The following is a 27,933-nucleotide window of genomic DNA, read 5'->3' as shown; positions in this document are numbered from 1 at the left end:
TTGCATGAATGAAGTGGATGGAGAAGAAAGTGTTTCTGGGTATTTAGACCTCAGTCCGCCATGACATAACACTATTTAGAAATTCCACAGACCCTACTGAGTATTCACAACAATACTTTTAATGAAGCACCAATAATCGTTTTTGTTCTATAAACCAATGTATTCCATATACAGTGATTCGCATTGTGGCCATTTATTTGACATTGGAACATGTTTTAAATATCACATGTAAGGCAAATGTCACTTAAATATGAACAAATACGAATCATTGTTAATGTTCCGACAATAAATGTTTTTTACTACTACGTGGGACTTTATTTAGGACGTTAACGAAATTCTGTGACCCGGAAGTACTTTCTTTTTAGTGTTGCTGACAGAGAAGGAGATCTCTAGCGACTGGTTCGTGACAGGGAAAATAGAAAGAAAGGTAAGGCAGATTAAAAAGATAAACGCTACAATGACCAGTTGCCAAATCAAGATTTTCAATAACGGTGCTGAGCGTCACTTGGATTCGTCGTTCTAGCCTACACACTACACCCAGATTCTGGATTAGTCGTCGCATAGCTTCGTCCCGCTACTAGCCATTTAAATTACAATTTATATTAATAAGTTTGACTTTCAGATAGCCATCTGTAACATAAAAGTAAAGTCTAAATTGTTAATGTAAATGGTCATTTAAATGGCTAGTTGCGCGACGAAGCTAGTCGTCGCATAACGTTAGAAGCAGGTTGTACTTTGTACTTGAGTTTCGTGAGGAACACGTTCGCTAAAGTACAAGTTTATACTGACGAATTGCATATGTTAATCTACCCATCTATTTGACAGCAATTGTTGAGATGAATAGTGAAAACTTTTCCATAAGTGAGAAGATTGTGTCGCCATCATACATTCGCCAGGGGTCACAGGCACGTCGCAGTCATGAGCAACTGATTAGACTGCTTTTGGAACAGGTATGATCCGATTTACAGACCATAGAATTCTCTGAATAGGGACGACGTTCAGCCTGCTGCACAGACCCTGTTGACGACCTAGTCTAGAGCGCCTGGTTAAATTCTGTTTAGGAGCATTTTTTAAAAACTATTTAAATGGTTAATACTAAGACGTATGTGATTATTGAACAAATGTGTACTCTACTTTCCATGATGTGGACACTAAATGACACAAACGAACGTTTTGACCACATCGAATTGGGGGGGGAATTACACATCCTTTTCACCTCAGATGGGTGTTTCTATTTGTATATTTTATGGATCCCCATACTCTTCCTGGGGTACAGCAAAATTAAGGCAGTTTATACAATTTTTTTTCAATAAAAATTGAGAAAAGCAAGGGGCTTAAACAGCTACCCTAGGGAATTCCTGATTCCAACTGGATTATATTTGAGAGGCTTCCATTAAAGAACACCCTCTGTGTTCTGTTAGACAGTAACTCTTTATCCACATTATAGCAGGGGGTGTAAAGCCATAACACATACATTTTTCCAGCAGCAGACTATGATCGATAATGTCATAAGCTGCACTGAAGTCTAACAAGACATCCCCCACAATCATTTTATCATCAATTTCTCTCAGCCAATCATCAGTCATGCTGAAATTCTGAATAGCATTGTATCTGGTCAAACACAATTTTTTCCAGAAGTTTACGATGGGTTGGTAACAGGCTGATTGGTCGGCTATTTGAGCCAGTAAACGGGGCTTTACCCTTCTTGGGTAGCTGAATTACTTTAACTTCCCTCCAGGCCCGAGGGCTCACGCTCTCTAGTAAGCTTAAATTGAAGATGTGGCAATAGTGTCTGCTATTATCCTCAGTCATTTTCCATCCAGATTGTCATTATTGATAGACAACAATAATTTTTTCACCTCTTCCACACTGACATTACGGAATTCAGAAGTACAATTATTGTCTTTCATAATTTGATCCAATATACTTAGATGTGTAATGTCAGCGTTTGTTGCTGGCATGTGATCCCTAAGTTTGCTTATCTTGCCAATGAAAAAGTCATTAAAGTAGTTTGCAATATCAGTGGGCTTTGTGATGAATGAGCCATCTAATTCAATGAATGAAGGAGCTGAGTTGGCTTTTTATTTATTTTTATTTATTTAAGGTTCCCCAAAGCTTTTACTATCATTCTTTATATGATTTATCTTTGTTTCATAGTGTAGTTTATTTTTATTTAGTTTAGTCACATGATTTCTTAATTTGCAGTACGTTTGCCAATCAGTTGGGCTGCCATTTGCCTTTTGCCTCATCCCTTTTGCCTCATCCCTCTCAACCATACCATTTTAAATTTCTCATCAATCCAAGGGGATTTAACAGTTTTTACAGTCATTTTCTTAATTGGGTGTGTGCTTATTAGTAACTGGAATAAGTAGTTTCATAAATGCGTCAAGTGCAGCGTTTGGGCTGCTCCTCATTACACACCACAGACCAGCAAATATTCTTTACATCATCAACATATGAATCACTACAAAAAAAAAACATTTTTACAAAAAGATTTTCAAATCAGGTCACGCTAGAAAAAGTCCCTGCTAAAACAGACTGTTTGGTCTGTCTGCTGCCTTTTTCATTGGCACAGCCTAAATGGCAATCACCAAATGAGGGGACTATTGCAAGTGTGGTTAAAAAAATTTTTTGAACATGTTGTCAAGTCTTCATTCTGCAATCGAGACGGGAGTAACAGCAACCTAATTTTGTTGACAACAATTTATATAAAACAGTGCTACTGTGCCGCTCTTTTTACAGATTTATAAACTCAGCGGAGAACGTGCTGTCCATTCCGCTCCATTATAATCTAGAGGTTTGTTTCTTTAACACGCGCATCCAATCCCTTTGATGAGAACCTGTAGTAATCTCAACTATTCTCTTTGTGCCAATGTATATAGTAGATGGTCAATGTATATAGTAGATGGCCAATGCGAAAAAGGAAACCAAACACTTTTTTTTTGATTGGATAATGTCAACGAATCATCATCTTACAGGTAGTTCTACATAGTGGCATGGGGTTGGCTTTCATTTGAGTAATAGCTTCACTGTCATCTGTGTATTTGTTTGTGTACCTGATTTGAATTTGCCATTTAGGTTAGATGGACCGGCGCGTATAATAAAATAAACGGTACCAAACTAAATATATGAATCTGTTTAAAGCAATCGATTTAGTATCATCTTGATGACTGTAAACTTTTTATATTAACATTCCCAATCTGAGGTTAAAAGGATGTGTAATTCCACTCAATTTACGTGGTACAAATGCAAGCTTGCGTAAGGTAGTAACACAAACTGTCCACGTTAGGGAAATTAGCGCAATGTAAAATAATCTGACAAAAAAAATCTAACATGTCAATTTAGGATGATAGTATATGTTGTCCACTCACAAGCTATTGCAACAATTACACCTATTTGTCAAAAAATGTAGAGTGTTTAAAAATCCTCTCAAACACTATTTAACTGGGTCCTCTAGACTAGAGCTCCATAGTATGTACAGCAGCTTGACTGTTCGGTGGCACTACTAGTATTGGACAAATTCAGGTAGGTCCCTCCCCATTTCATTCTTTTTACTGCCGTTTGGTTCTTAAACGATTTCAGTTGCAAGACGTAATGGAACCAAACAAAAACAAATGAGGGACCTATCTAAATGTATCCAATAGAAACTCATTTTTATTGCATAACGCAACAGTTTGGACTAATGATAACATCCATGATGTGAATGGAGATGGAGTGCACAACAACCATGACTTAGATGGATACTACACATACATTTGCATACAGTTCTATTTAGCCTACATAATTTAGGTGTTGTGGCTGAAGCATGTACCTTGTTGCGTATCCTCACTGTACCTTATAGGGCAAATGTCCTGAGGAGGGATGGAGCGAGAGCACAATAGAACTCTTCCTGAATGAATTGGCTGTGATGGACAGCAACAACTTCTTGGGAAATTGTGGCGTTGGCGAGAGGGAGGGCAGAGTGGCCTCTAGTCTGGTGGCCCGACGACATTACAGGTTATCAGCTGTTACTTGTAGCATTTTCAAAAATAGACAAATTTACTTTAGCTTTGCTAAATTCCAAGTAGCCTTCAGTTTTGTCATACATGTCATGATCATGAGATCTGTGTTTATTGCTTTACACAGGTTAATCCATGGGATAGGACGATCTGGTGACATTGCTGCAATTCAACCCAAGGCTACAGGTTCCAGTCTGCTGAACAAGCTGACTAATTCAGTTGTGCTGGACATTTTAAAACTTTCAGGTGTGTAACTAAGTTTCCATTCAGCCTACTGATAAATTGATGAGGGGGGGGGGGAATCGATAGTAAGCCAACATATCACAATATTATTGTAGACAATATTATATCGATACTTTCACTCCCAAGTATCTATTTGTTTATTTATTTTTTAATAGTATGATTATTATAAACTCGGCACTGTCAACTGTGTTTATTTTCAGCAGACTTAACATGCGTAAACATTTGTATGAACATAACAAGATTAAGCAACTGAAACATAAACTGAACAAGATCCACAGACATGTGACTAACAGGAATGGAATAATGTGTCCCTGAACAAAGGTGGGGTCAAACTCAAAAGTAACAGTCAGTATCTGGTGTGACCACCAGCTGCCTTAAATACTGCAGTGCATCTCCTCATGGACTGCACCAGATTTGCTAGTTCTTGCTGTGATATGTTGCCCCACTCTTCCACCAAGGCACCTGCAAACTCCCGGACATTTCTGGGGGAAATGGCCCTAGCCCTCACCCTCTGATCCAACAGGTCCCAGACGTGCTCAATGGGATTGAGATCCAGGCTCTTTGCTGGCCATGGCAGAACACTGACATTCCTGTCTTGCAGGAAATCACGCACAGAACAAGCAGTATGGCTGGTGGCATTGTCATGCTGGAGGGTCATGTCAGGATGAGCCTGTGGTAAGGGTACCACTTGAGGGAGGAGGATGTCTTCCCTGTAACACACAGCGCTGAGATTGCCTGCAATGACAACAAGCTCAGTCCGATGATGCTGTGACACACCGCCCCAGACCATGACGGACCCTCCACCTCCAAATCAATCCCGCTCCAGAGTACAGGCCTTGGTGTAACGCTCATTCCTTCGACGATAAACGCAAATCCGACCATCACCCCTGGTGAGACAAAGCCGTGACTCGTCAGTGAAGAGCACTTTTTGCCCGTCCTATCTGGTCCAGCGATGGTGGGTTTGTGCCCATAGGCAACGTTGTTGCCAGTGATGTCTGGTGAGGACCTGCCTTACAACAGGCCTACAAGCCCTCAGTCCAGCCTCTCTCAGCCTATTGGGGACAGTCTGAGCACTGATGGAGGGATTGTGCGTTCCTGGTGTAACTCGGGCAGTTGTTGTTGCCATCTTGTACCTGTTCTGCAGGTGTCATGTTCGGATGTTCCGATCCTGTGCAGGTGTTGTTACACGTGGTCTGCCACTGCGAGGACGATCAGATGTCCATCCTGTCTCCCTGTAGCGCTGTCTTAGGCGTCTCACTGTACGGACATTGCAATTTATTGCCCTGGCCACATCTGCAGTCCTCATGCATCTTTACAGCATGCCTAAGGCACGTTCACGCAGATAAGCAGGGACCCTGGGCATCTCTCTTTTGGTGTTTTTCAGAGTCAGTAGAAAGGCCTCTTTAGCGTCCTGTAGCTTGTTCTCCATCTTCTTTTTAAGTAGTGAGCAAACATGTTTTCAGCACTTTTATTTCCATGACTTGCTGCAGCAGACATACAGATCAATATGTTTGGAACATCAAATCGCAATAAAATTGCAGTATCGATTTGAAATATCTATAGAATATTTTATTTTATCTGCACCTACAGTGCATTCGGAAAGTATACAGACCCCTTGACTTTTTCCACATTATGTTACGTTACAGCCTTATTCTAAAATGGATAATATCGTTTTTTCCCCCTCATCAATTTAGACACCATACCACCCATAATGACAAAGCAAAAACAGTATTCAGAACCTTTACTCATTACTTTGTGGAAGCAACTTTGGTAGCGATTACAGCCTCAAGTCTTCTTGGGTATGACGCTACAAGCTTGGCACAGCTTTATTTGGGGAGTTTTTCCCCATTCTCGGCATATCCTCAGTTAAATAAAATAAAGATCCTCTCAAGCTCTGTCAGGTTGGATGGGGAGCGTCACTGCACAGCTATTTTCAGGTCTCCAGAGATGTCCGGGCTCTGGCTGGGCCACTGAAGGACATTCAGAGACTTGTCCCGAAGTCACTCATGCATTATTGTGGCTGTGTGCGTAGGGTCATTGTCCTGTTGGAAGGTGAACTTTGCCCCATTCTGATGTCCGGAGCAGGTTTTCATCAAGGATCTCCCTGTACGTTGGTCCGTTCATCTTTCCCCCGATCTAAGAGAGCAAATATTCTATGCCAGGCAAAATCTCCCATTAGCTCATTGCTATGGAGGTATCCCCAAAAAATCCATAGAAAACCGCTTAAACGTGAATGCAGCACCTTTGCTGTTCTGGCTGTTTTGTTTGACGTGACTGTCATAGCCAAAGTTGGCTAGCTAGCAAGCAAGGGATAAGAACGTTGTCAGCCATCATGGCAACGGAAAATTTAGAACGAATGACTGGGTTGCTTAACGACTGTCTCGTCTCTGGTAACCTACTAGAACGAACAACCAGCCGGCATGGGTATCAACCCTAGGTTTATGTCAGGACTATATCTTGTGGAAGTATGAAATAGTATCAATAAATTCATCAAAATAATGTTATGTCAATCATTGTTTGAATATGTTGGAGACCTGTTGTATTAAAGTAATAATGCCCTCAAAGCCAGTGTTTGGAGGATATATTGGCACGGTTTGGCGGCCAACAAAAATAATCCATGCCAATATATCCTCAACACCGGCTTCTCGGGCATTATCACTTAATTGTGTGTGTTTGCAGGTGTGCGAAGTGTGGCCAGTTGTTTCGTAGTTCCAATGGCAACAGGGATGAGCCTGACACTGTGCTTCCTAACACTTCGCCACAAGAGACCAAAGGGGCGCTACATCATCTGGCCCCGCATTGACCAGAAGTCCTGTTTCAAAGCCATGATCACTGCAGGTTAGGCACTAACATTAACATAAAAGTATGTTCTGCTCTTAAAACTATCCATCAAGAGTTTATTGTACTCTACATTCATGCTCTGATTTGTTATTCTTGCAATAGATTTACCTTTCAGTTGGGTTTGAAAAAATGACTTCTCTTTTCTAAGAGCTGCTTGTAGGGTCTAACTTTTGCAGAGTGTGACATGCTCCCATTAATTACAATGAAACCTGGGCATGAGCAGCATGGGTCAATGAGAGGCTCGCCCTGCTCAGCACAAAATTACTCTTGGTTTCTTTTTTCAAGAATAAGTCTCACGGCTAGGGTTGCACATTTTGGGAAATATTCAGAGGTGGAAACTTTCCGTGGGAATATATGGGAATTAATGGGAATATATGGGTTATTAATGGAAATATATGCAAATTAATATTAATACCATTTAAATGTAGATGTTTTTTGCATTGGATATATTTACCATATCATATGGAGACAGAAACATAAACCTTTTACCTTATAAGTAGACATAATTGCGAATTATTAAATCCTTCCAAAATAAATAAAAGTTGACTCTTCACATGGGATAATTTCACTGAACAACAAAAGAAAGAGAATATTGAATGATCCCCAATGATCCATCTCATCTCCCAAAAACATTTTCAACATAAAGCTGTAAAATGATAGTCTAGAAACTAAAGCTTTGGTTGTCTTCCTCTCAGGCTTCCATGTCTTCTCCCTGGACCACCTCAATGTCCACTTCTTGAACATCAGACTCTGAGGCCTCATCTTCACTGTCATTTTCTAACCTTGTTGAGGATGGCTCCTTGTCAGGCTCAAAAAGCCTCAAATTTGCCCGGGTGGGAACCAATTTTTCAACCCTTGTATTGGTCGGCCTGTTGTGTGCTTTGGTGTGTGTGTTTCCAAACATGGACTAGTTGCGCTCTGAGGCAACTGATGTTGGTGGGAATTGGAGGATGATGGAGGCAACATGGGAAAGAGCCTCAGATCCACAAAGTCCCTTCCACTAGGTGGCTGATGAGATGTTGGCACGACTGCCATATTGCATCTCCATCCCAAAGCCCTTGCTTGGAAGTGTACTTCGCCAGACTGCCAAGAACCTTGCCCTCATCCAGGCCAAGGTGGCGAGACACGGTAGTGATGACACCATAGACCTTGTTGATCTCTGCACCAGACAGGATGCTCTTGCAAGCATACTTGGGGTCCAACATGTACACTGCGTTGTGTATGGGCTTCAGGCAGAAGTCTTCAAGCTTTTTGATGTATTTCAGAACTGCAGTTTCCTCTGCTTGGAGCAATAGTGAAGTGAGCAGGGCAGTATGGATTTCTTCTCTTACATTCAGAAGCAGAGTCTGAACATCAGACAGGATGGCATTGTCTCCCTCTATCCGTGAAATGGCTACTGCTATAGGTTTCAGGAGTTTCAGGCTGCTTACCACTCTCTCCCACAATACATCATCCAGGAGGATCCTCTTAATGGGGCTGTACATATCGACCGACTGTGATATGGCTTTTCTTGGAGAGACTCCTTCCCCCCCAGGAGACATGTCAAACATGATTACAACACCATCCCAACGGGGAAAAAAATGTCAAACATGATTACAACACCATCCCAACGGGTGTTGCTGGGCAGCTTCAATGTGGTGCTCTTATTCTTCTCACTTTGCTTGGTGAGGAAGATTGCTACTGTAACTTGATGACCCTTCACATACCTAACCATTTCCTTGGCTCTCTTGTAGTGTATGCATTGTTTTCAGTGCCATGATGTCCTTGAGGAGCAGATTCAATGCATGAGCAACACAGCCAGTGGGTGTGATGTGAGGGTAGGACTCCTCCACATTAGACCAAGCAGCCTTCATGTTCGCAGCATTGTCTGTCACCAGTGCAAATACCTTCTGTGGTCCAAGGCCATTGATGACAGCCTTCAGCTCATCTGCAATGTAGAGACCGATGTGTCTGTGGTCCCTTGTGTCTGTGCTCTTGTAGAATACTGGTTGAGGGGTGGAGATGATGTAGTTAATTATTCCTTGCCCACAAACATTTGACCACTCATCAGAGATGATTGCAATACAGTCTGCTTTCTCTATGATTTGCTTGACCTTCACTTGAACTCTGTTGAACTCTGCATCCAGCAAATGAGTAGATAAAGTATGTCTGGTTGGAGGGGTGTATGCTGGGCGAAGAACATTCAGAAATCTCTTCTAATACACATTGCCTGTGAGCATCAGAGGTTAACCAGTTGCAATCACAGCCTGAGCAAGACATTCATCAGCATTTCTCTGACTATGTTCTTCCATTGAGTCAAAAAAACGTATGATTCCAGGAGGACCATGAGCTGTTGCTATCGATAAGGTGTCTGATTCATCATTTTCACCTCGAGTAGAAGTAGAGTGACTTTTGTCAGAGGTTGCTTGTTGTGAGCGCTGAGGGAACTTTATGCACTTGGCCAGATGATTTTGCATCTTTGTTGCTTTCTTCACATATGATTTGGCACAGTATTTGCAAATGTACACAGCTTTTCATTCTACATTAGCTGCAGTGAAATGTCTCCACACATCAGATAGTGCCCGTGACATTTTCCTGTAAAAAAATAGAAAACAATGAGTAAAAAAAAACAAATACAATTCCATGTACAGATTAACAGTTAAGCAGTTAGATTTCCTTTGTTTGATAAATGTTTTAAAATGAAACATGTATGGAAGCAGGTGAATTAACACTCCTCAGTTAGCAGGCTCAAGCAAGCTAAAAACCCACATGGTAGCAAAAACGAACTAGCAGAAATTGTTAACAAGTTAGAAATTATTTAAACACACATTACTGTAGGCTACTATATACTAGTTAACAAAGAATCATGTATGTCATATACAATATATTCACCCCACCCAGTATTGTAATCAAAACCAGAAAGTATGTAAGTATGTAGTCCTTGGCTCAGACAGTGTAGTAGTGTGAGCTCAATAGCGTCTCATTAGTGTGCAAGATATTGAGAATCAGAATTGCCTTATGTATATCCCACTAAAAAGGTTCACTATTATAAGCAAACTCTTTTGATGAATTTAAGCAAAGTTCCCGGGCTTAACTTCCCATGGAGAATTTTCGGAAAGTTTCCGACCCTTTGAAACCCTACTCACAGTTCACGCATGTGAATGCTTGATCAAGTATCTTGCTCCTCTTGCTCAATTTATGCATCCACTGTGGCAGTTAAAAACCTACTGTTTTTGCACTGCCCCAGTGTAGTTCACCATGAGGCAACCCTTGTCCAACCCCAACATTGACAACTCTCTTGCTCCTTGTAACCATGGACAGGGTTTGAACCAGTGGTGGTTGAGAACATTTTGGAGGGTGATGAGCTGAGAACAGATATGGAAGCTGTGGAACGTAAGGTGCAAGAACTGGGAGCAGAGAACATCCTTTGCGTCCACTCCACTACTTCTTGCTTTGCCCCACGTGTTCCCGACAGGTATGCCTTGTCCTCAAGCCATCCAATCATGGTTCAGTAGAGCTGTGAAAGGCAGATGTGCATGTCCAATTATCATGTGCTACAATAAATGGTATAACTGGAAACAAATGTTATTTGTGTAATCTGCATGTTGTTTATTATATCTAATTCATGACATTATTGACAAACATACTTCTACATTACTCCAGTGTATGTTAGGTCAAGAGTACGAGGGCATTATTTGATGACTTTTCTCTGTTGCAGATTGGAGGAGCTAGCCACTATGTCTGCCAAATATGATATCCCCCATATTGTCAACAATGCTTATGGAGTGCAGTCATCCAAGTGTATGCACCTTATTCAGCAGGTACCAACTCATAACCCCCCCCAATTTTTTTTTATTTATATTCGGAAAGTATTCAGACCCCTTGATTTTTTTCAACATTTGTTACGTTGCAGCCTTACTCTACACAATCTCCCAAATTGACATTTTTTGAAATTTTTGCAAATGTTTAAAAAAAATTATCTCGCATTGATGAAGAATAAAAAACTGATATCACATTTACATACACTGCTGTTTAAAAAAAAATGTAACCTTTATTTAACTAGGCAAGTCAGTTAAGAACAAATTCTTATTTACAATGACGGCCTAGGAACAGTGGGTTAACTGCCTTGTTCAGGGGCAGAACGACAGATTATTTTTCTTGTCAGCTCGGGGTTTTGATCTAGCAACCTTTCGGTTACTGGCCCAATGCTCTAACCACAAGGCTACTTGACACCCCGTCCCAGAAGTTTGGGGTCACTTAGAAATGTCCTTGTTTTTGAAAGAAAAGTAAAACATTTTGTCCATTAAAATAACACCAAATTGATCTGAAACACAGCGTAGACATTAATGTTGTAAATGACTATTTTAGCTGGAAACGGCAGATTTTCTTTTTACGGAATTGGCGTACAGAGGCCCATTATTAGCAACTGTCACTCCTGTGTTCCAATGGCACGTTGTGTTAGCTAATCCAAGTTTATCATTTTAAAAGGCTAATTGATAATTAGAAAATTGTTAGCACAACTGGAAACTGTTGTTCTGATTTAAAGAAGCAATACAACTTTCCTTTAGACTAGTTGAGTATCTGGAGCATCAGAGACATACATTCAGAGACTTGTCCCGAAGCCACTGCTGTTTGCTTAGGGACCTTCAATGCTGCAGAAATGTTTTGGTACCCTTCCCCAGATCTGTGCCTCCACCCAATCCTGTCTCGGAGCTCTACAGACAATTCCTTTGACCTCATGGCTTGGTTTTTGCTTTGACATGAACTGTCAACCGTGGGACCTTATATAGACAGGTGTGTGCCTTTCCAAATCATTTCCAATCACTTGAATTTACCACAGCATCTTAAGGATGATCAATGGAAACAGGTTGCACCTGAGCTCAATTTCGAGTCACATGACAAAGGGTCTGAATACTTTGCATAAATAAATAAAAAACTGTTTTTGCTTTGTCATGATGGGGTATTGTGTGTAGATTACTGAGGGAATCAAATTATGTAATACATTTTAGAATAAGGCTGTAATGTAACAAAATGTGGAAAAAAGGATGGGGTTTGAATACTTTCCAAATGCACTGTATATTATTTTTATACATAGCAAAGTTTTGTTATTTCTATAATCTCATTAGGGTGCTCGTGTTGGAAGAATCGATGCCTTTGTACAAAGCCTGGACAAAAACTTCATGGTTCCAGTAGGTGGTGCCATAATTGCTGGTTTCGATGAGTCTTTCATTCAGGAGATCAGCAGAATGTATCCAGGTTAGTGCTGTTTAAGATTCCTAAGGGCCATATGCGTTTGAACCAGGGCTGCAACCTTTTTGTGTAAAGTTGCCATTATCTGGATGAGTTACTAGTTTGTTATCATGTGAGGCTCATGTAGTGTAATTGTTCTGCCAGCCATCAGTGGTTGTATTTCTGTGTGTATTATATGCGTCTGTCTGATGTTGGTGACAAATTCTGTTTCCCCTCTGGAATATTGAAAGTTCATTCATTTTGGGAGCTCACGGTCTCGATCCAACTCCAATCCTGGGGAGCTACTTGTTGTGCAGTATTGTATTCCAGCCCAGAAGTAACTCACCAGTTTTTAAAATAATCAACATGTCATGAAATCAGGTATGCTTGTGCTAGGCTATAATAAAGATCTGCATGTGGCTAGTATGTGTTGTAGTAGGTTATGTTGCCTAAAAGATGAGAGTAGAATAAAGAAACAGACTTCCATTTCCAACTATATCAAGTGAGTGCTTATCCTCTTTTTTTTCTTTGTGATCGACTGTTAACTTCAAGCACCCTTTTTCTGTTTATGCAAGAATATAGACTTGAGCACATTCCTTCCATTTAGCTATAATAAAGTTCTCCCTGAATTGGAGTTAGATTTTAACCATTCAAAGCCATAATAATGAGCTTATATTTAAATTATTGTATGAATTGGAACCATTAAGGAACCAAATCGTTGAGAGGAATTGATATTGATACTGATATCGATACAATCCTAGGAAGGATTCAGATTCGAAAGTGTTTGTCTGTTCCCTTTAGTGACACTGACTTCCCTCCGTTTCCAGGTCGCGCATCAGCCTCACCCTCCCTAGATGTGCTCATCACCCTGCTCACCCTGGGAGCCAGCGGCTACAGGAAACTCCTGGCAGAGCAGAAGGTTGGGGCCCAATTCAATATTCATTCAGTTTAGGAAATAAAGTGAAACTGATTAGCATGTATTTTAATTTAGGGAAACATCTTAGTACAACAAGGGTGTAAGTCGGCCGCTCCGTTTTTTGGATGATTGTCAGCACTGTGTTCTCTACATGTAAACTCCAGAAAAAAAAATACAATTTAAGTAGAGGTCGAGGGCGACAGCAAGGAGAAATCCATTCAAGTGAAGGAGAGGAGTTTCCAAAATATTCCCTGTTGGTTCCATTTACTACAATAGAGCTAACAATACAGTATACTAAAACGCGTTATGTACTACAACATTCCCAGACAATCCTAGGCAAAATATGTGGAAAATCAGACTTGCAAAAGGGATAAAAAATAAACTCAGCAAAAAAAGAAGCGTCCCTTTTTCAGGACCATGTCTTTAAAAGATAATTCGTAAAAATCCAAATAACTTCACAGATCTACATTGTAAAGGGTTTAAACACTGTTTCCCATGCTTGTTCAAGGAATTATAAACAATTAAATAACATGCATTTGTGGAATGGTCGTTAAGACACTAACAGATTACAGACGGTGGGCAATTAAGGTCACAGTTATGAAAACTTAGGACACTAAAGAGGCCTTTCTACTGACTCTGAAAAACACCAAAAGAAAGATGCCCAGGATCCCTGCTCATCTGCATGAACGTGCCTTAGGCATGCTACAAGGAGGCATGAGGAGTGCTTATGTGGCCAGGGCAATAAATTGCAATGTCTGTACTGTGAGACGCCTAAGACAGCGCTACAGGGAGACAGGACAGACAGCTGATCGTCCTCGCAGTGGCAGACCACGTGTAACACCTGCAACTGCCTCACAACTGCAGGACAGGTACAGGATGGCAACAACAACTACCCGAGTTACACCAGGAACGCACAATCCCTCCATCAGTGCTCAGACTGTCCGCAATAGGCTGAGAGAGGCTGGACTGAGGGCTTGTAGGCCTGTTGTAAGGCAAGTCCTCACCAGACATCACCGGCAACAACGTCGCCTATGGGCACAAACCCACCGTCGCTGGACCAGACAGGATTGTCAAAAAGTGTTCTTCACTGACGCGTCGCAGTTTTGTCTCACCAGGGGTGATGGTCGGATTTGCATTTATTGTCGAAGGAATGAGCATTACACCGAGGCCTGTACTCTGGAGCGGGATCGATTTGGAGGTGGAGGGTCCGTCATGATCTGGGGCGGTATGTCACAGCATCATCGGACTGAGCTTGTTGTCATTGCAGGCAATCCCATCGCTGTGTGTTGCAGGGAAGACATCCTTCTCCCTCATGTGGTACCCTTCCTGCAGACTCATCCTGACATGACCCTCCAACATGACAATGCCACCAGCTATATTGCTTGTTCTGTGTGTGATTTCTTGCAAAACAGAATGTCAGTGTTCGGCCATGGCCAGCGAAGTGCCCGGATCTCAATCCATTGAGCACGTCTGGGACCTGTTGGATCGGAGGGTGAGGGCATTTCCCCCAGAAATGTCCGGGAACTTGCAGGTACCTTGGTGGAAAAGTGGGGTAACATCTCACAGCAAGAACTGGCAAATCTGGTGCAGTCCATGAGGAGCAGCTGCACTGCAGTACTTAATGCAGCTGGTGGCCACACCAGATACTGACTGTTACTTTTGAACTCCCCCTTTGTTCACGGACACATTATTCAATTTCTGTTAGTCACATGTCTGTGGAACTTGTTCAGTTTATGTCTCAGTTGTTGAATCTTATGTTCATACAAATATTTTAATCATGTTAAGTTTGCTTAAAATAAATGCAGTTGACAGTGAGAGGACGTTTCTTTTTTTGCTGAGTTTAGCTCTTGTATTTTGCACTGGAAATGGTGCGCTGGTGTCCCCAGACATTATTTGGTTACTTCAAACATGGTTCTTCTGTGTCACCATGAAAGGTTGATTCCTATGGTATGCCATACAATGACCAAAATGCTATCAGATTAATGTTTGCTCAAATCCTCCCAGGAAATACCTCTTGCCACCACATGACCCGGCACTGCCAGAGTTTTTTTATTTCAATTGATCCTGATCATACATTTTTTTATGTCTGAACCAGATTATGGACGTTAGAACTAATCAAAGCCGTATCATGGATAAATTGTGACTGACTGACTGATCTACAAATAATAATGTGTAGTTACGATGCAAGATGTTTTGTAGATCAGTCAGTCTTGACTCTCCTTCAAAGTCGGCTGCAATGTTGAACACGCCTGTTAATACCATCTGCAGCTTACTGATTTCATAACATACCCTTGCGATTCAACAGCTTTGAATAATTTATGTCATAAAAGGACTCTTTCTCATTAAGAGCTGGTATACATTTAGCTAAGGAAGTGAGAACTGTAAAGTAGGGGACACACAGGACTAATGATTGGTCAAAAACAGACCATCGCCCACAGTCCCAGGGTTTGTGTTCCGCACCATTCCCAGTGGTTGGCTGACTTTGCTGATTCAACACTCTTGGTTAGCATTTGGTGTGAAAAGACAAAAAAAAAAAACATCTTGACAACATTAGAAAAAGATTAAGGTTAACTTTAAGCATTAGCCAATTAGTCTGCATAGTGTCACGGGATAGAACGCTATGTTGTAGCTGACCCCATCAGAAAACCTGGCACACGTTAGCCCTATGCTAACATCACCAGGTGGCAGTTCTTGTAACAACTTCCTCATCAGCCTATCAAAGACGTTAAACTTTTTCTCCACAAGTCAATGGCATTTCTTAAAATGGGTCAACTCAGCCACCAGAGGGATTTTGTAAACCTCAAGTGAAGGTGTACTTTTGTTGCAATTACCTTCAGCCTGCTAGTGGTTGGTTTGACTTTGGATCTCCTGGGCTAGTTGGGGACAATCAATAAGTTACAAAATGTAAATGAGACAATTTTCATGTTGCACACCTTTTAGTTTTCTCATTAAATGTTTCAATATTTCTATATCAATTTATAAAATGTATAGTTGGTTTAAGGTTAAGTCATTGAGATTTGTAGCTATTGAATTTTAATATATTGTCCCATGTACATTGTGTAATTTACCGATTTGTCCCAAACTAGCACCATAGGGATATCCAAAGTATACCCGTATTTACCAGAAGTATTATGGTCGGGTCGTGTGTAGCTGCACTGTGAATTGGTTACTTGTGTGCTGCCACCTGTCAGCATGTGGGCAGGATTGAAACCAACCCAACCTTCATTTACATTGTTACACAGTCATGACCACAAGTCTCGCAAAACTCCGTTTTGGATGAGACTCACTCTATGACAAAATATCTTATTTACCCCTTTTTCTCCCTAGTTTCGTGATATCCAATTGGTAGTTAGTCTTGTCCCATCGCTGCAACTCCCGTGCGAACTCGGGAGAGGCGAAGGTCGAGAGACATGCGCCTCCGAAACAGGACCCTGCCAAGCCGCACTACTTCTTGACACACTGCTCGCTTAACCCGGAAGCCAGCCGCACAAATTTGTCAGAGGAAACACCGTTCAACTGACGACCAAAGTCAGCCTGCAGGTGCACGGCCCACCACAAGGAGTCGCTAGAGCTGGATGAGCCAAGTAAAGCCCCCCGGCCAAACCATCCCCTAACCCGGACGACGCTGGGCCAATTGTGCACCGCCCTATGGGACTCCTGGTCACGGCCGGTTGTGATCGAACCCCAGGATGTAGTGAAGCCACAACACTGCGATTCAGTACCTTAGACCGCTGTGCCACTCTGGAGGCCCTCTTATCACCATGTCTTTATTACCAGTCTTTTGGAGCATTATTGCCGTGACCGAGAATAGGGTAGTGTATTTGCAGCTACATAGCTGTAATTGGAATGCTTTTTATGATGGTCTTAAATGAATATGATTGGGCAGTACAGAGACTATAGGCGTTACCATAAAAGATCAGACACACCAGGAAGATTATCAAACGTTTGCCTGCCAACAATACTTAGCACCCCCTGAGTCTCAGTAGTCAATCTCTTTTGTGTTCATACAGCAAAGACCTTGAAGTCATTGTTAATATACTCCAAACCAGAAGGAGTGAGTAGCGTCGTTTGGCAATGCATGTCTGCGTGTGTTTCTTAGTCAGAGAGGAAGAGGCAAAGTGCGAAGTTTCAGTCTCGCCAAAATCTGTACAAAATATGCCCAATGCGTTTATGTGGGCTTATTTTGGACCTAAGCTTGTTGCCTGCCTTCCTGCCTTTGGGACAACGACTCCCATTGTTAGGGCAGAGACATGAGCATCTCGTCATTATATACAGATTACTGGCTTAGTTAATGGTCTATATTCAAATGTTAACTAGCTAACAATGCTAATGTTGCTATTTTGTAGAACACCCTTGTTCATACTAGCCAGATGGCCACAGCTAGATAACTACCTAGCAAGATGATGAAGAAACAATTTAATTCACTCGCCATAGTCCCATACTGCCAGCGCCAGTCCGTAGCCAAATGTTTAGCTAGCTAATGTTAGCATATTCGCTAGCTAGCACAACATAGTTAGCTAAGGACACTGGACTAACTCGGCAGTGAACACGAGAAGGGTCAATCTGCAGACCTTGTTTACTACATGCCGTGCCCACAACGTGCTGTGCCCAGTACGCACGTCACTTACTACATGCTGTGCCCACTGCCATTGAGGCTGCTAGTGACACTACATGGCCAAAAGTATATGGACACCCCTACACATTTGTGGAGTCGGCTATTTCAGCCACACCCGTTTCTGACAGGTGTATAAAATAGAGCACACAGCCATGCATTCTACATAGACAAACATTGGTAGTAGAATGGCCTGTACTGAAGAGCTTTCTGCCCTGTTAGTACTGCCCCGGTCAACTGTAAGTGCTGTTATTGTGAAGTGGTAAGTGCAGCCACGAAGTGGTAGGGCACACAAGCTCATAGAATGGGACTGCTGAATGCTGAACCCCGTAGAGTGTAAAAATTGTCTGTCCATGGTTGCAACACTCACTACCGAATTCCAAACTGCCTCTGGAAGCAACGTCAGCACAAGAACTGTTCGTTGGGAGCTTCATGAAATGGGTTTCTATGGCCGAGGAGACGCACACAAGCCTAAGATCACCATGCGCAATGCCAAGCATCGTGCTATAGCTAGCTACTTCCCTCGCCGTAACATTAACAGAACTGTGGGAAAGCAGTGCTCAGCTGGTGGGGGCAAAGGACACTGTATACCGGTGTAGCTAGCTAGCAGCCTCCTCCTTCTGTGGGGTTTTTCGGCAGTTGGCATTCAACGTTGGTGCATTACTGCCACCTACTGTGCTTGGAGTGTGGGCCAGAGACGGCGCTAGTAGCCTCAATGGCAGTGGGTGCGGCATGTAGTAACCGCAGTCTGCAGATAGACATTATTGGCTAACACAGGCAGCTGTTTCATAGAAACTAATCTATAGTGACTTAATTATGTCAATACTAGCTGCAGCGGTTAGCTAACTTGGAGGAAGTACAGTGCCTTCAGAAAGTATTCATAACCCTTGACTGAATTAAAAATTGATTAAATAGATTACACCCATCTACACACACATACCCCACAATGACGAAGTGAAAACATGTTTTTTGACATTTCTGCAAATTTATTGAAAATTCAATACAGCCATATCTTATTTACATAAGTATTCACACCCCTAAGTCAATACTTTGTAGAAGCACCTTTTGGCGGTGATACCCAAGACGACTCAAAGCTTTTATGTCTGAATCAGCTTTGCACATATGGATTTGGGGATTTTCTTCCATTCATCATTGCATATTTTCTCAAGCACTGTTAAGTTAGGTGAGGATCAGCAGTGAACAGCAATCTTCAAGACTTTCCACAGATTGTCAATGGGTTTCAAGTCTGGGCTTTGGCTGGGCCACTCAATGACTTTCACATTCTTGTTCTGAAGCCATTCTAGCATTGCTTTGGCTGTATGCTTGGGGTCATTGTCCTGTTTGAACACACATCTTTGCCCCCAGTCTAAGGTTGTTTTTATTCTGAAGCAGGTTTTCATCAAGGATTTGCCTGTACTTGGCTCCATTCATTGTACCCTCTATCCTTACCAGTCTCCCAGTCCCTGCCACTGAAAAGCATTGCCATGGCATATTGCTGCCACCACTATGCTTCACGGTAGGGATGGTGTTAGATGGCGATGAGCTGTGCGTTGGATGCACTGTGAGAGTTATTTAAGATACTCTTCAATGAGGTAGGGTTTCAGATGTTTTCGAAAGATGGGCAGGGACTCCGCTGTCCTGACTTTAGGGGGAAGTTTCTTCCTCCATTGGGGTGCCAGGACAGAGAAGAGCTTTGACTGGGATGAGCGGGAGCTGCCCTCCAATAGGGGTGGGAGGGCCAAGAGACCAGAGGTGGCAGAATGGAGTGCTTGGGCTGGGATGTAGGGTTTGAGCATAGCCAGAAGGTAAGGGTGTGCAGTTCCCCTTGCTGCTCCCTCGGCAAGCACCAGGGTCTTGAAGATGATGCAAGCTTCGACTGGAAGCCAGTGGAGTGTGCAGAGGAGCAGGTTGTCATGGAAGAACTTAGGAAGGTTGAACACCAGGCGGGATGCAGCATTCTAGACAAATTGCAGGGGTTTGATGGCACAAGCGGGGAGCCCAGCCAACAGAGTTGTAGTAGTTTAGACGGGCGATGACAAGTACCTGGATTAAGACCTACGCTGCTTCCTGTGTGACATCTACGGATGTTGTAGAGCATGAACCTGAAGGAACAAGTCACTGCTTTGATGTTTGCAGAGAACGACAGGGTATTGTTCAGGGTCACACCAAGTTTCTTTGCACTCTCAGAGGGGGACCCCATGGAGTCGTCAACTGTGATGGTTAGGTCCTGGGCAAGCTGAGATGTCTGCCAGGCACACAGATGCGTGTCGCCACCTGGGTGTCAGAAGGGGGGGAAGGAGAAAAATAGTTAAGTGTCATCCGCATAGCAATGATAGGAGAGACCATGTGAAGATATGAAGGGCCGAGTGACTTTGTGGAAGAGGAGAGCGTCTAGAACCGAGCCCTGGGGGACAGTAGAGAGAGCAAGTGGTGCAGACACAGATCCTCTACACGCCACCTGGTAGGAATGACCTGCCAGGTAGGATACAATTCAGGAGTGTGCAGAGCCTGAGACACCCAACCCTGAGAGGGTGGAGAGGAGGATCTGATGGTTCACGGTGTCGAAGGCAGTTGATAGAGCTAGGAGGATAAGAACAGAGGAGAGAGTGTCAGCTTTGGCAGTGCAGAGAGCCTTTGTGACACAGAGGAGAGGAGTCTCAATTGAGTGATCTGCCTTGAAGTGGGACTAGTTAGGGTCAAAAAGATTGTTCTGAGAGAGAACTAGAGAGTTGGTCAGAGACAGCACATTCAATTGTTTTGGAAAGAAAAGAAAGAAGGTATACCGGTCTGTAGTTTTTGACGTCAGGGGTCGAGTTGGTTTCTTGATGAGGGGCCAACTTGAAGTCAGAAGGGACGTAGCCAGTGATCATGGGATGAGTTGGAGCGAAGTGAGGAATGGGAGAAGGTCTCCAGAGATGGTTTGGAAAGGGAGGAGGGGATGTAGTCAAGTGGGCAGGTTGTCGGGCGGCCAGACATCACTAGTTGCAGGATTTCATCTGGAGGGAGAGGGGAGAAAGAGGTCAAGGCCACAGGAGGCTGCTGAAGGGAGAACGGCTCATAATAATGGCCGGAACGTTGCGAATGGCATGAAACACCCGGAAACCATGTGTTTGATGTATTTAATACCATGCCACTTATACCGCTTCAGTCATTACCACGAGCCCGTTCTCTCCAATTAACCTTTCACGAGCCTCTACCCCGGGTCCGGGAGCACCCCCCACCCCCCACACTGATTAGCATCGCTAGCATAGCGTCACAATTAAATAGTAGCATCTAAATATCATTAAATCACAAGTCCAAGACACCTAATGAAAGATACAGATCCTGTGAATAAAGCCACCATTTCAGATTTTTAAAATGTTTTACAGGGAAGACACAATGTAAATCTATTAGCTAAACACGTTAGCAAAAATCACCATTTTTCTTTGTCCACCAATTTCTCTCAACACCAGTAGCTATCACCAATTCGGCTAAACTAAGATATTGATAGCCACTAACCAAGAAAAAACCTCATCAGATGACAGTCTGATAACATATTTATGGTATAGGATAGGTTTTGTTAGAAAAATGTGCATATTTCAGGTAGAAATCATAGTTTACAATTGCACCCACCGTCACAACTAGACTAGAATAAATACATAGAGCAACGTGTATTACCTAATTACTAATCATCAAACATTTCGTAAAAATACACAGCATACACTAATCGAAAGACACAGATCCTGTGAATACAGACAATATTTCAGATTTTCTAAGTGTCGTACAGCGAAAACACAATAAATCGTTATATTAGCATACCACATGTGCAAACATTACCAGAGCATTGATTCTAGCCAAAGAGAGCGATAACGTAATCATCGCCAAAATATATAAATTTTTTCACTAACCTTCTCAGAATTCTTCAGATGACACTCCTGTAACATCATATTACAACATACATAGAAAGTTTGTTCGAAAATGTGCATATTTAGCCACCAAAATCATGGTTAGACAATGACAAAAGTAGCTCAGCTGGTCAGAAAATGTCCTGCACCATATTAGACAGTGATCTAGTCTTATACATAAATACTCATAAACTTGACTAAAAAATACAGGGTGGACAGCGATTGATAGACAATTTAATTCTTAATACAATCGCGGAATTACATTTTTTAAATTATTCTTACTTTTCAATACAGGTTGCGCCAAGTGAAGCTATAGCAAACAAGATGGCGGCATAAACGTTTAACATTTATCGACAGAAACACGATTTATCATCATAAATTTTTCTTACTATGAGCTGTTCTCCCATCAGAATCTTGGACAATGAATCCTTTCTTGGGTCTAATCTTCTTTTGGTCGAAAGATGTCCACTTGTCCGTCGAAATGCCCACTAACGTACGACCGGGACCCCGAAACGTGCCCGGAGCTTCAAAGTCTATTACAAAGCAATGCCTCAAAATCGCACTAAACGGATATAAATTGCTATAAAACGGTTTAAATTAACTACATTATGATGTTTCTAACACCTATAACAAGTAAAAAGATGACCGACGCTATATTACTGGCTAAACCAATGCTTGGAAAAAGGCCAGTCAGATATCCTTCTTGCGTTGAGCGCAGTGTCCAAAGGAAGGCTACTTCCGGTATTTTGTCATTTATAGAGCCAATGATTGCGCAATCGACTCCATTCAAATTGTCACCACTTACTGACATCTAGAGGAAGGCGTGGGCAGTGTTTGTATCTCATAGGATTAACAGAGACTTTTAAAACTGATCTGGAACCAGAGGCCAAGATGTCTAAATCTCACATACTGGGAGGAAAAGTGCTGTAGAATGAGTTCTGTTTCACTCAGAGACATAATTCAAACTGCTATAGAAACTAGAGAGTGTTTTCTATCCAATAATAACAATAATATGCATATTGTACGAGCAAGAATTGAGTACTAGGCAGTTTAATCTGTAGAGACAATTATGCTAATTTGAAACAGCACCCCCTATAGTTGCAAGAAGTTAAGGTGCAACCAGCCTTCTGTGGTCAAGGCATATGGCAAAATCAACTGTTCACAGGAGACTAAGTGAATCAGGCCTTCATGGTTGAATTGATGCAATGAAACCACTACTAAAGGATACCAATAAGAAGAGACTTGCTTGGGCCAAGAAACATGAGCAATGGACATTAGACCGGTGCAAATCTGTCCTTTTGGTCTGATGAATCCAAATTAGGTTTTTTGTTCCAACCGCCGTGTCTTTGTGAGATGCAGAGTAGGTGAACGGATGATCTCCGCATGTGTGGTTCCCACCGTGAAGCATGGAGGAGGAGGTGTGATGGTGTGTTTTGCTGGTGACACTGTCTGTGATCTATTTAGAATTCAAGGCACACTTAACCAGCATGGTTACCACAGCATCCTGCAGCGATATACCATCCCATCTTAGTGGGACTATCATTTGTTTTTCAACAGGACAATGACCCAACACACCTCGAGGCTGTGTAAGGGCAGTTTGACCAAGAAGGAGAGTGATGGAGTGCTGCATCAGATGACCTGGCCTCCAAAATCACCCGACCTCAACCCAATTGATGGTTTGGGATGAGTTGGACCGCAGAGTGAAGGAAAAGCAGCCAGTAAGTTCTCAGCCAATGTGGGAACTCTTTCAAGACTACTAGAAAAGTATTCCAGGTGAAAATGGTTGAGAGAATGCCAAGTGTGCAAAACTGTCAAGGCAAAGGGTGGCTACTTTGACTAATCTTTGACACTTTTTTGGTTACTTCATGATTCCATATGTGCTATTTCATAGTTTTGATTTCTTCACTATTATTCTACAATGTAGAAAATAGTAAAAAATAAAGAGAAACCCTTGAATGAGTAGGTGTGTCCAAACCTTTGATTGGAACTGTATTATAATAGATGTGGCCTAAAGACGAGATTAAATGTCAATATTATCAATTGTAAAATTGAGAATGAAGAGACTGATGACCAGCACTGTGTGCATTGACAAAGAAAAGAATGGAGCTTTCCAAGTAAGCTCTTCTTCCATATCATCCTACAGAGGTCCATGCAGGCCAGACGTTTTGATTGCTATACCCTATCAAAAAGAGCAGATTCCAAGGTTTCTAATGAACCTGTTTTGCCAAACATCATCAAATCAAAGTGTATTTGTCACGTGCTCCGAATACAACAGGTGTAGACTTCAGTGAAATGCTTACTTACAAGCCCCAACCAACTGCGATTTCTAAGGAAAAAATAGGTATTAGGTAAACAATAGATAATTAAATAAAGACAGTAAAGAGACAGGGAAAATAACAGTAGCGAGGCTATATACATGTGGTACTGGTACAGAGTCAACATGCAGGGGCACCGGTAAGTCGGGCTAATTGAGGTAATATGTACATGTAGGTATAATTTAAAGTGAATATGAATAGATGATAAACAGAGAGTAGCAGCAGCGTAAAAGAGGGGGTGGGTGGGACACAGTGCAAATAGTCCGGGTAGCCATTTTATTACCTGTTCAGGAGTCTTATGGCTTGGGGGTAAAAGCTGTTGAGAAGCCTTTTGGTCCTAGACCTGGTGCTCCGGTACCGCTTGCCATGCGGTGGTAGTAGAGAGAACAGTCTATGACTGGGGTGGGTGGGGTCTTTGACAATGTTTAGGACCTTCCTCTGACACCACCTGGTATAGAGGTCCTGGATGGCAGGCAGCTTAGCCCCAATAATGTACTGGGCCGTACGCACTACCCTCTGTTGTGCCTTGCGGTCGGAGGCCGTGCAGTTGCCATACCAGGCAGTTATACAACTAGTCAGGATGGTCTCGATGTTGTAGCTGCAGAACCTTTTGAGGATCTCAGGACCTATGCCAAATATTTTCAGTCTCCAGAGGGGAAATAGGTTTTGCCGTGCCCTCTTCACGAGTGTCTTGGTGTGTTTGGACCATTCTAGTTTGTTGAGGTGGACACCAAGGTACTTAAAGCTCGTTGATGAGAATGGGGGCGTGCTGAGTCCTCTTTTTCCTGTAGTCCACAATCATCTCCTTTTGTCTTGATTACATTGAGGGATAGGTTGTTATTCTGACCTCCTCTCTATAGGCTGTCTCGTCGTTGTCGGTGATCAGGCCTACCACTGTTGTGTGGTCTGCAAACTTAATGATGGTGTTGGAGTCGTGCCTGGCCATGCAGTTGTAGGTGAACAGGAAGTACAGGAGGGGACTGAGCTTGCATCCCTGAGGGGCTCCAGTGTTGAGGATCAGCGTGGCAGATGTGTTGCTACCTACTCTTACCACCTGGGGGCGGCCCGTCAGGAAGTCCAGGATCCAGTTGCAGAGGGATGTGTTTAGTCCCAGGATCCTTAGCGTAGTGATGAGCTTTGAGGGCGCTATGGTGTTGAACGCCGAGCTGTAGTCAATGAATAGCATTCCTCACGTAGGTGTTTCTTTTGTCCAGGTGGGAAAGGGCAGTGTGGAGTGCAATAGAGATTGCATCATCTGTGGATCTGTTTGAGCGGTATGCAAATTGGAGTAGGTCTAGGGTTTCTGGGATAATGGTGTTAATGTGAGCCATTACCAGCCTTTCGAAGCACTCGATGGCTACGGATGTGAGTGCTGCGGGTCTGTAGTCATTTAGGCAGGTTCCCTTAGTGTCTTGGGCACAGGGACTATGGTGGTCTGCTTGAAGCATGTTGATATTACAGACTCAATCAGGAACAGATTGAAAATGTCAGTGAAGACATCTGCCAGTTGGTCAGCACATGCCCGGAGCACACGTCCTGGTAATCCGTCTGGCCCAGCGGCCTTGTGAATGTTGACCTGTTTAAAGGTCTTACTCATGACGACTATGGAGAGTGTAATCACACAGTCGTCCGGAACAGCTGTTGCTCAAATGCATGCCTCAGTGTTGCTTGTCTCGAAGCGAGCATAGAAGTGATTTAGCTCGTCTGGTAGGCTTGTGTCACTGGGTAGCTTGCGGCTGTGCTTCCCTTTGTAGTCTGTAATAGTTTGCAGGCTCTACCACATTCAACGAGTGCCGGTGTAGTGCGATTCAGTCTTAGTCCTGTATTGGCGCTTTGCCTGCTTGATGATTTGTCGGGCATATCAGGATTTCTAATTAGCTTCCGGGTTAGTCCCTCATCTTGAAAGCGGCAGCTCTACCCTTTAGCTCAGTGCGAATGTTTGCCTGTAATCCATGGCTTCTGGTTGGGGTATGTACGTACAGTGACTCTGGGGATGATGTCCTCGATGCACTTATTGATGAAGCCAGTGACTGATGTGATGTACTCCTCAATGCCATTCCAAAACAGTCCTATGGCTTAGCATCTGCTTCATCTGACCACTTTGTTTATAGACCCGAGTCACTGGTGCTTGCTGCTTTCATTCAAGCAGGAATCAGGAAGATAGAATTATGGTCAGATTTGGCAAGTGGAGGGCGAGGGAGAGCTTTGTACGCGTCTCTGTGTGTGGAGTAAAGGTGATATAGATTTTTTCCCCCCTCTGGTTGCACATTTAACATGATTATAGAAATTTGCTAACACTGATTTAAGTTTCCCTGCATTAAAGTCCCTGGCCACAAGGAGCGCCGCCTCTAGGTGTGTGGTTTCCTGTTTGCTTATTTCCTTACACAGCTGACTCAGTGCAGTCTTAGTGCCAGCGCCCATCTGTGGTGGTAAATAAACAGCCACGAAGAAAATAGATAACCTCTCTTGGCAATTTGTTTTTTACATTTTAAAATTGTATTTCACCTTTTATTTTACCAGGTAGGCCAGTTGAGAACAAGTTCTCATTTACAACTGCGACCTGGCCCAGATAAAGCAAAGCAGTTCGACAAAAACAACACGAGTTACACATGGGATAAACAAACATGGGGTCAATAACACAATAGAAAAATATGTATACAGTGTGTGCAAATGTAGTAAAATTAGGGAGGTAATGCAATAAATAGGCCATAGTGGCAAAGTAATTACAATTTAGCATTAACACTGGAGTGATAGATTTGCAGATGATGATGTGCAAGTAGAGATACTGGGGTGCAAAAGAGTTTACAAAATATATATATATTGGGATGAGGTAGTTTGGTGGGCTATTTACAGATGGGCTGTATACAGGTGCAGTGATTGGTAGCCTGCTTAAAGTTAGTGAGGGAGATATGTCTCCAGCTTCAGTGATTTTTGCAATTCGTTCCAGTCATTGGCAGCAGAGAACTGTAAGGAAAGACGGGAGATAAGAGATAAGGCAGAGCTATACCTAGCAAAGACTTATAGATGACCTGGGGCCAGTGGGTTTGGCGACGAATATGAAGCGAGGGCCAGCCAACGAGAGCATACAGGTCGCAGTGGTGGGTAGTATATGGGGCTTTGGTGACAAACGGATGGCACTGTGATAGACTACATCCAATTTGCTGAGTAGAGTGTTGGAGGCTATTTTGTAGATGACATCGCCAAAGTCAAGGATCGGTAGGATAGTCAGTTTTACGAGGGTATGTTTGGTAGCATGAGTGAAGGGAGCTTTGTTGTGAAATAGAAAGCCAATTCTAGATTTATTTTGGGATAGGACATGCTTAATGTGAGTCTGGAAGGAGACTTTGCAGTCTAACCAGACACCTAGAATATGTGGACAACTACAAATACCTAAGTCAGAACCGTCCAGAGTAGGGATGCTAGTCGGCCGGGCGGTGCGGGCAGCGATCGGTTGAAGAGCATGCATTTAGTTTTACTAGCATGTAAGAGCAGTTGGAGGCCACGGAAGGAGTGTTGTATGGCATTGAATCTTGTTTGGAGGTTTGTTAACAGTGTCCAAAGAATGCCAGAAGTGTACAGAATGGTGTTGTCTGCGTAGAGGGGGATCAGAGAATCACCAGCAGCAAGAGGAAAATCATTGATATATGTAGTCAAAAGAGTCGGCGGCACCCCCATAGAGACTGCCAGAGGTCCGGACAACAGGCCCTCCGATTTGACATACTGAACTCTGTCTGAGAAGTAGTTGGTGAACCAGGCGATGCAGTCATTTGAGAAACCAAGGCTGTTGAGTCTGCCAATAAGAATGTGGTGATTGACAGAGTCGAAAACCTTGGCCAGGTCGATGAAGACGGCTGCACAGTACTGTCTTTTATCGATGGCGGTAATGATATCGTTTAGGACCTTGAGCGTGGCTGAG

At 42.8% G+C, this 27,933-nt stretch overlaps 1 protein-coding gene across 2 annotated transcripts in view; it reads left to right on the top strand.

The window, feature by feature from the left end:
• Positions 1–318: 318 nt before the first annotated feature.
• sepsecs (Sep (O-phosphoserine) tRNA:Sec (selenocysteine) tRNA synthase) overlaps positions 319–27,933 on the top strand; it is a 40,361-nt gene continuing 12,746 nt past the window's right edge. For both annotated transcript variants that reach the window (XM_055938581.1, XM_055938582.1), the window contains exons 1-9: positions 319–427; positions 826–950; positions 3,842–3,996; positions 4,126–4,244; positions 6,921–7,079; positions 10,383–10,536; positions 10,780–10,882; positions 12,188–12,317; positions 13,118–13,209. In XM_055938581.1, coding sequence (XP_055794556.1) covers positions 837–950; positions 3,842–3,996; positions 4,126–4,244; positions 6,921–7,079; positions 10,383–10,536; positions 10,780–10,882; positions 12,188–12,317; positions 13,118–13,209 — 1,026 coding nt within the window. In that variant the 5' untranslated portion in view covers positions 319–427; positions 826–836. The remainder of the gene's footprint in view (positions 428–825; positions 951–3,841; positions 3,997–4,125; positions 4,245–6,920; positions 7,080–10,382; positions 10,537–10,779; positions 10,883–12,187; positions 12,318–13,117; positions 13,210–27,933) is intronic.

The sequence above is a fragment of the Salvelinus fontinalis genome, chromosome 11 (genome assembly GCF_029448725.1).
Source record: "Salvelinus fontinalis isolate EN_2023a chromosome 11, ASM2944872v1, whole genome shotgun sequence".
In the NCBI taxonomy this organism is placed as follows: domain Eukaryota; kingdom Metazoa; phylum Chordata; class Actinopteri; order Salmoniformes; family Salmonidae; genus Salvelinus; species Salvelinus fontinalis.
This window is presented reverse-complemented; position numbering and strand designations above follow the sequence as displayed.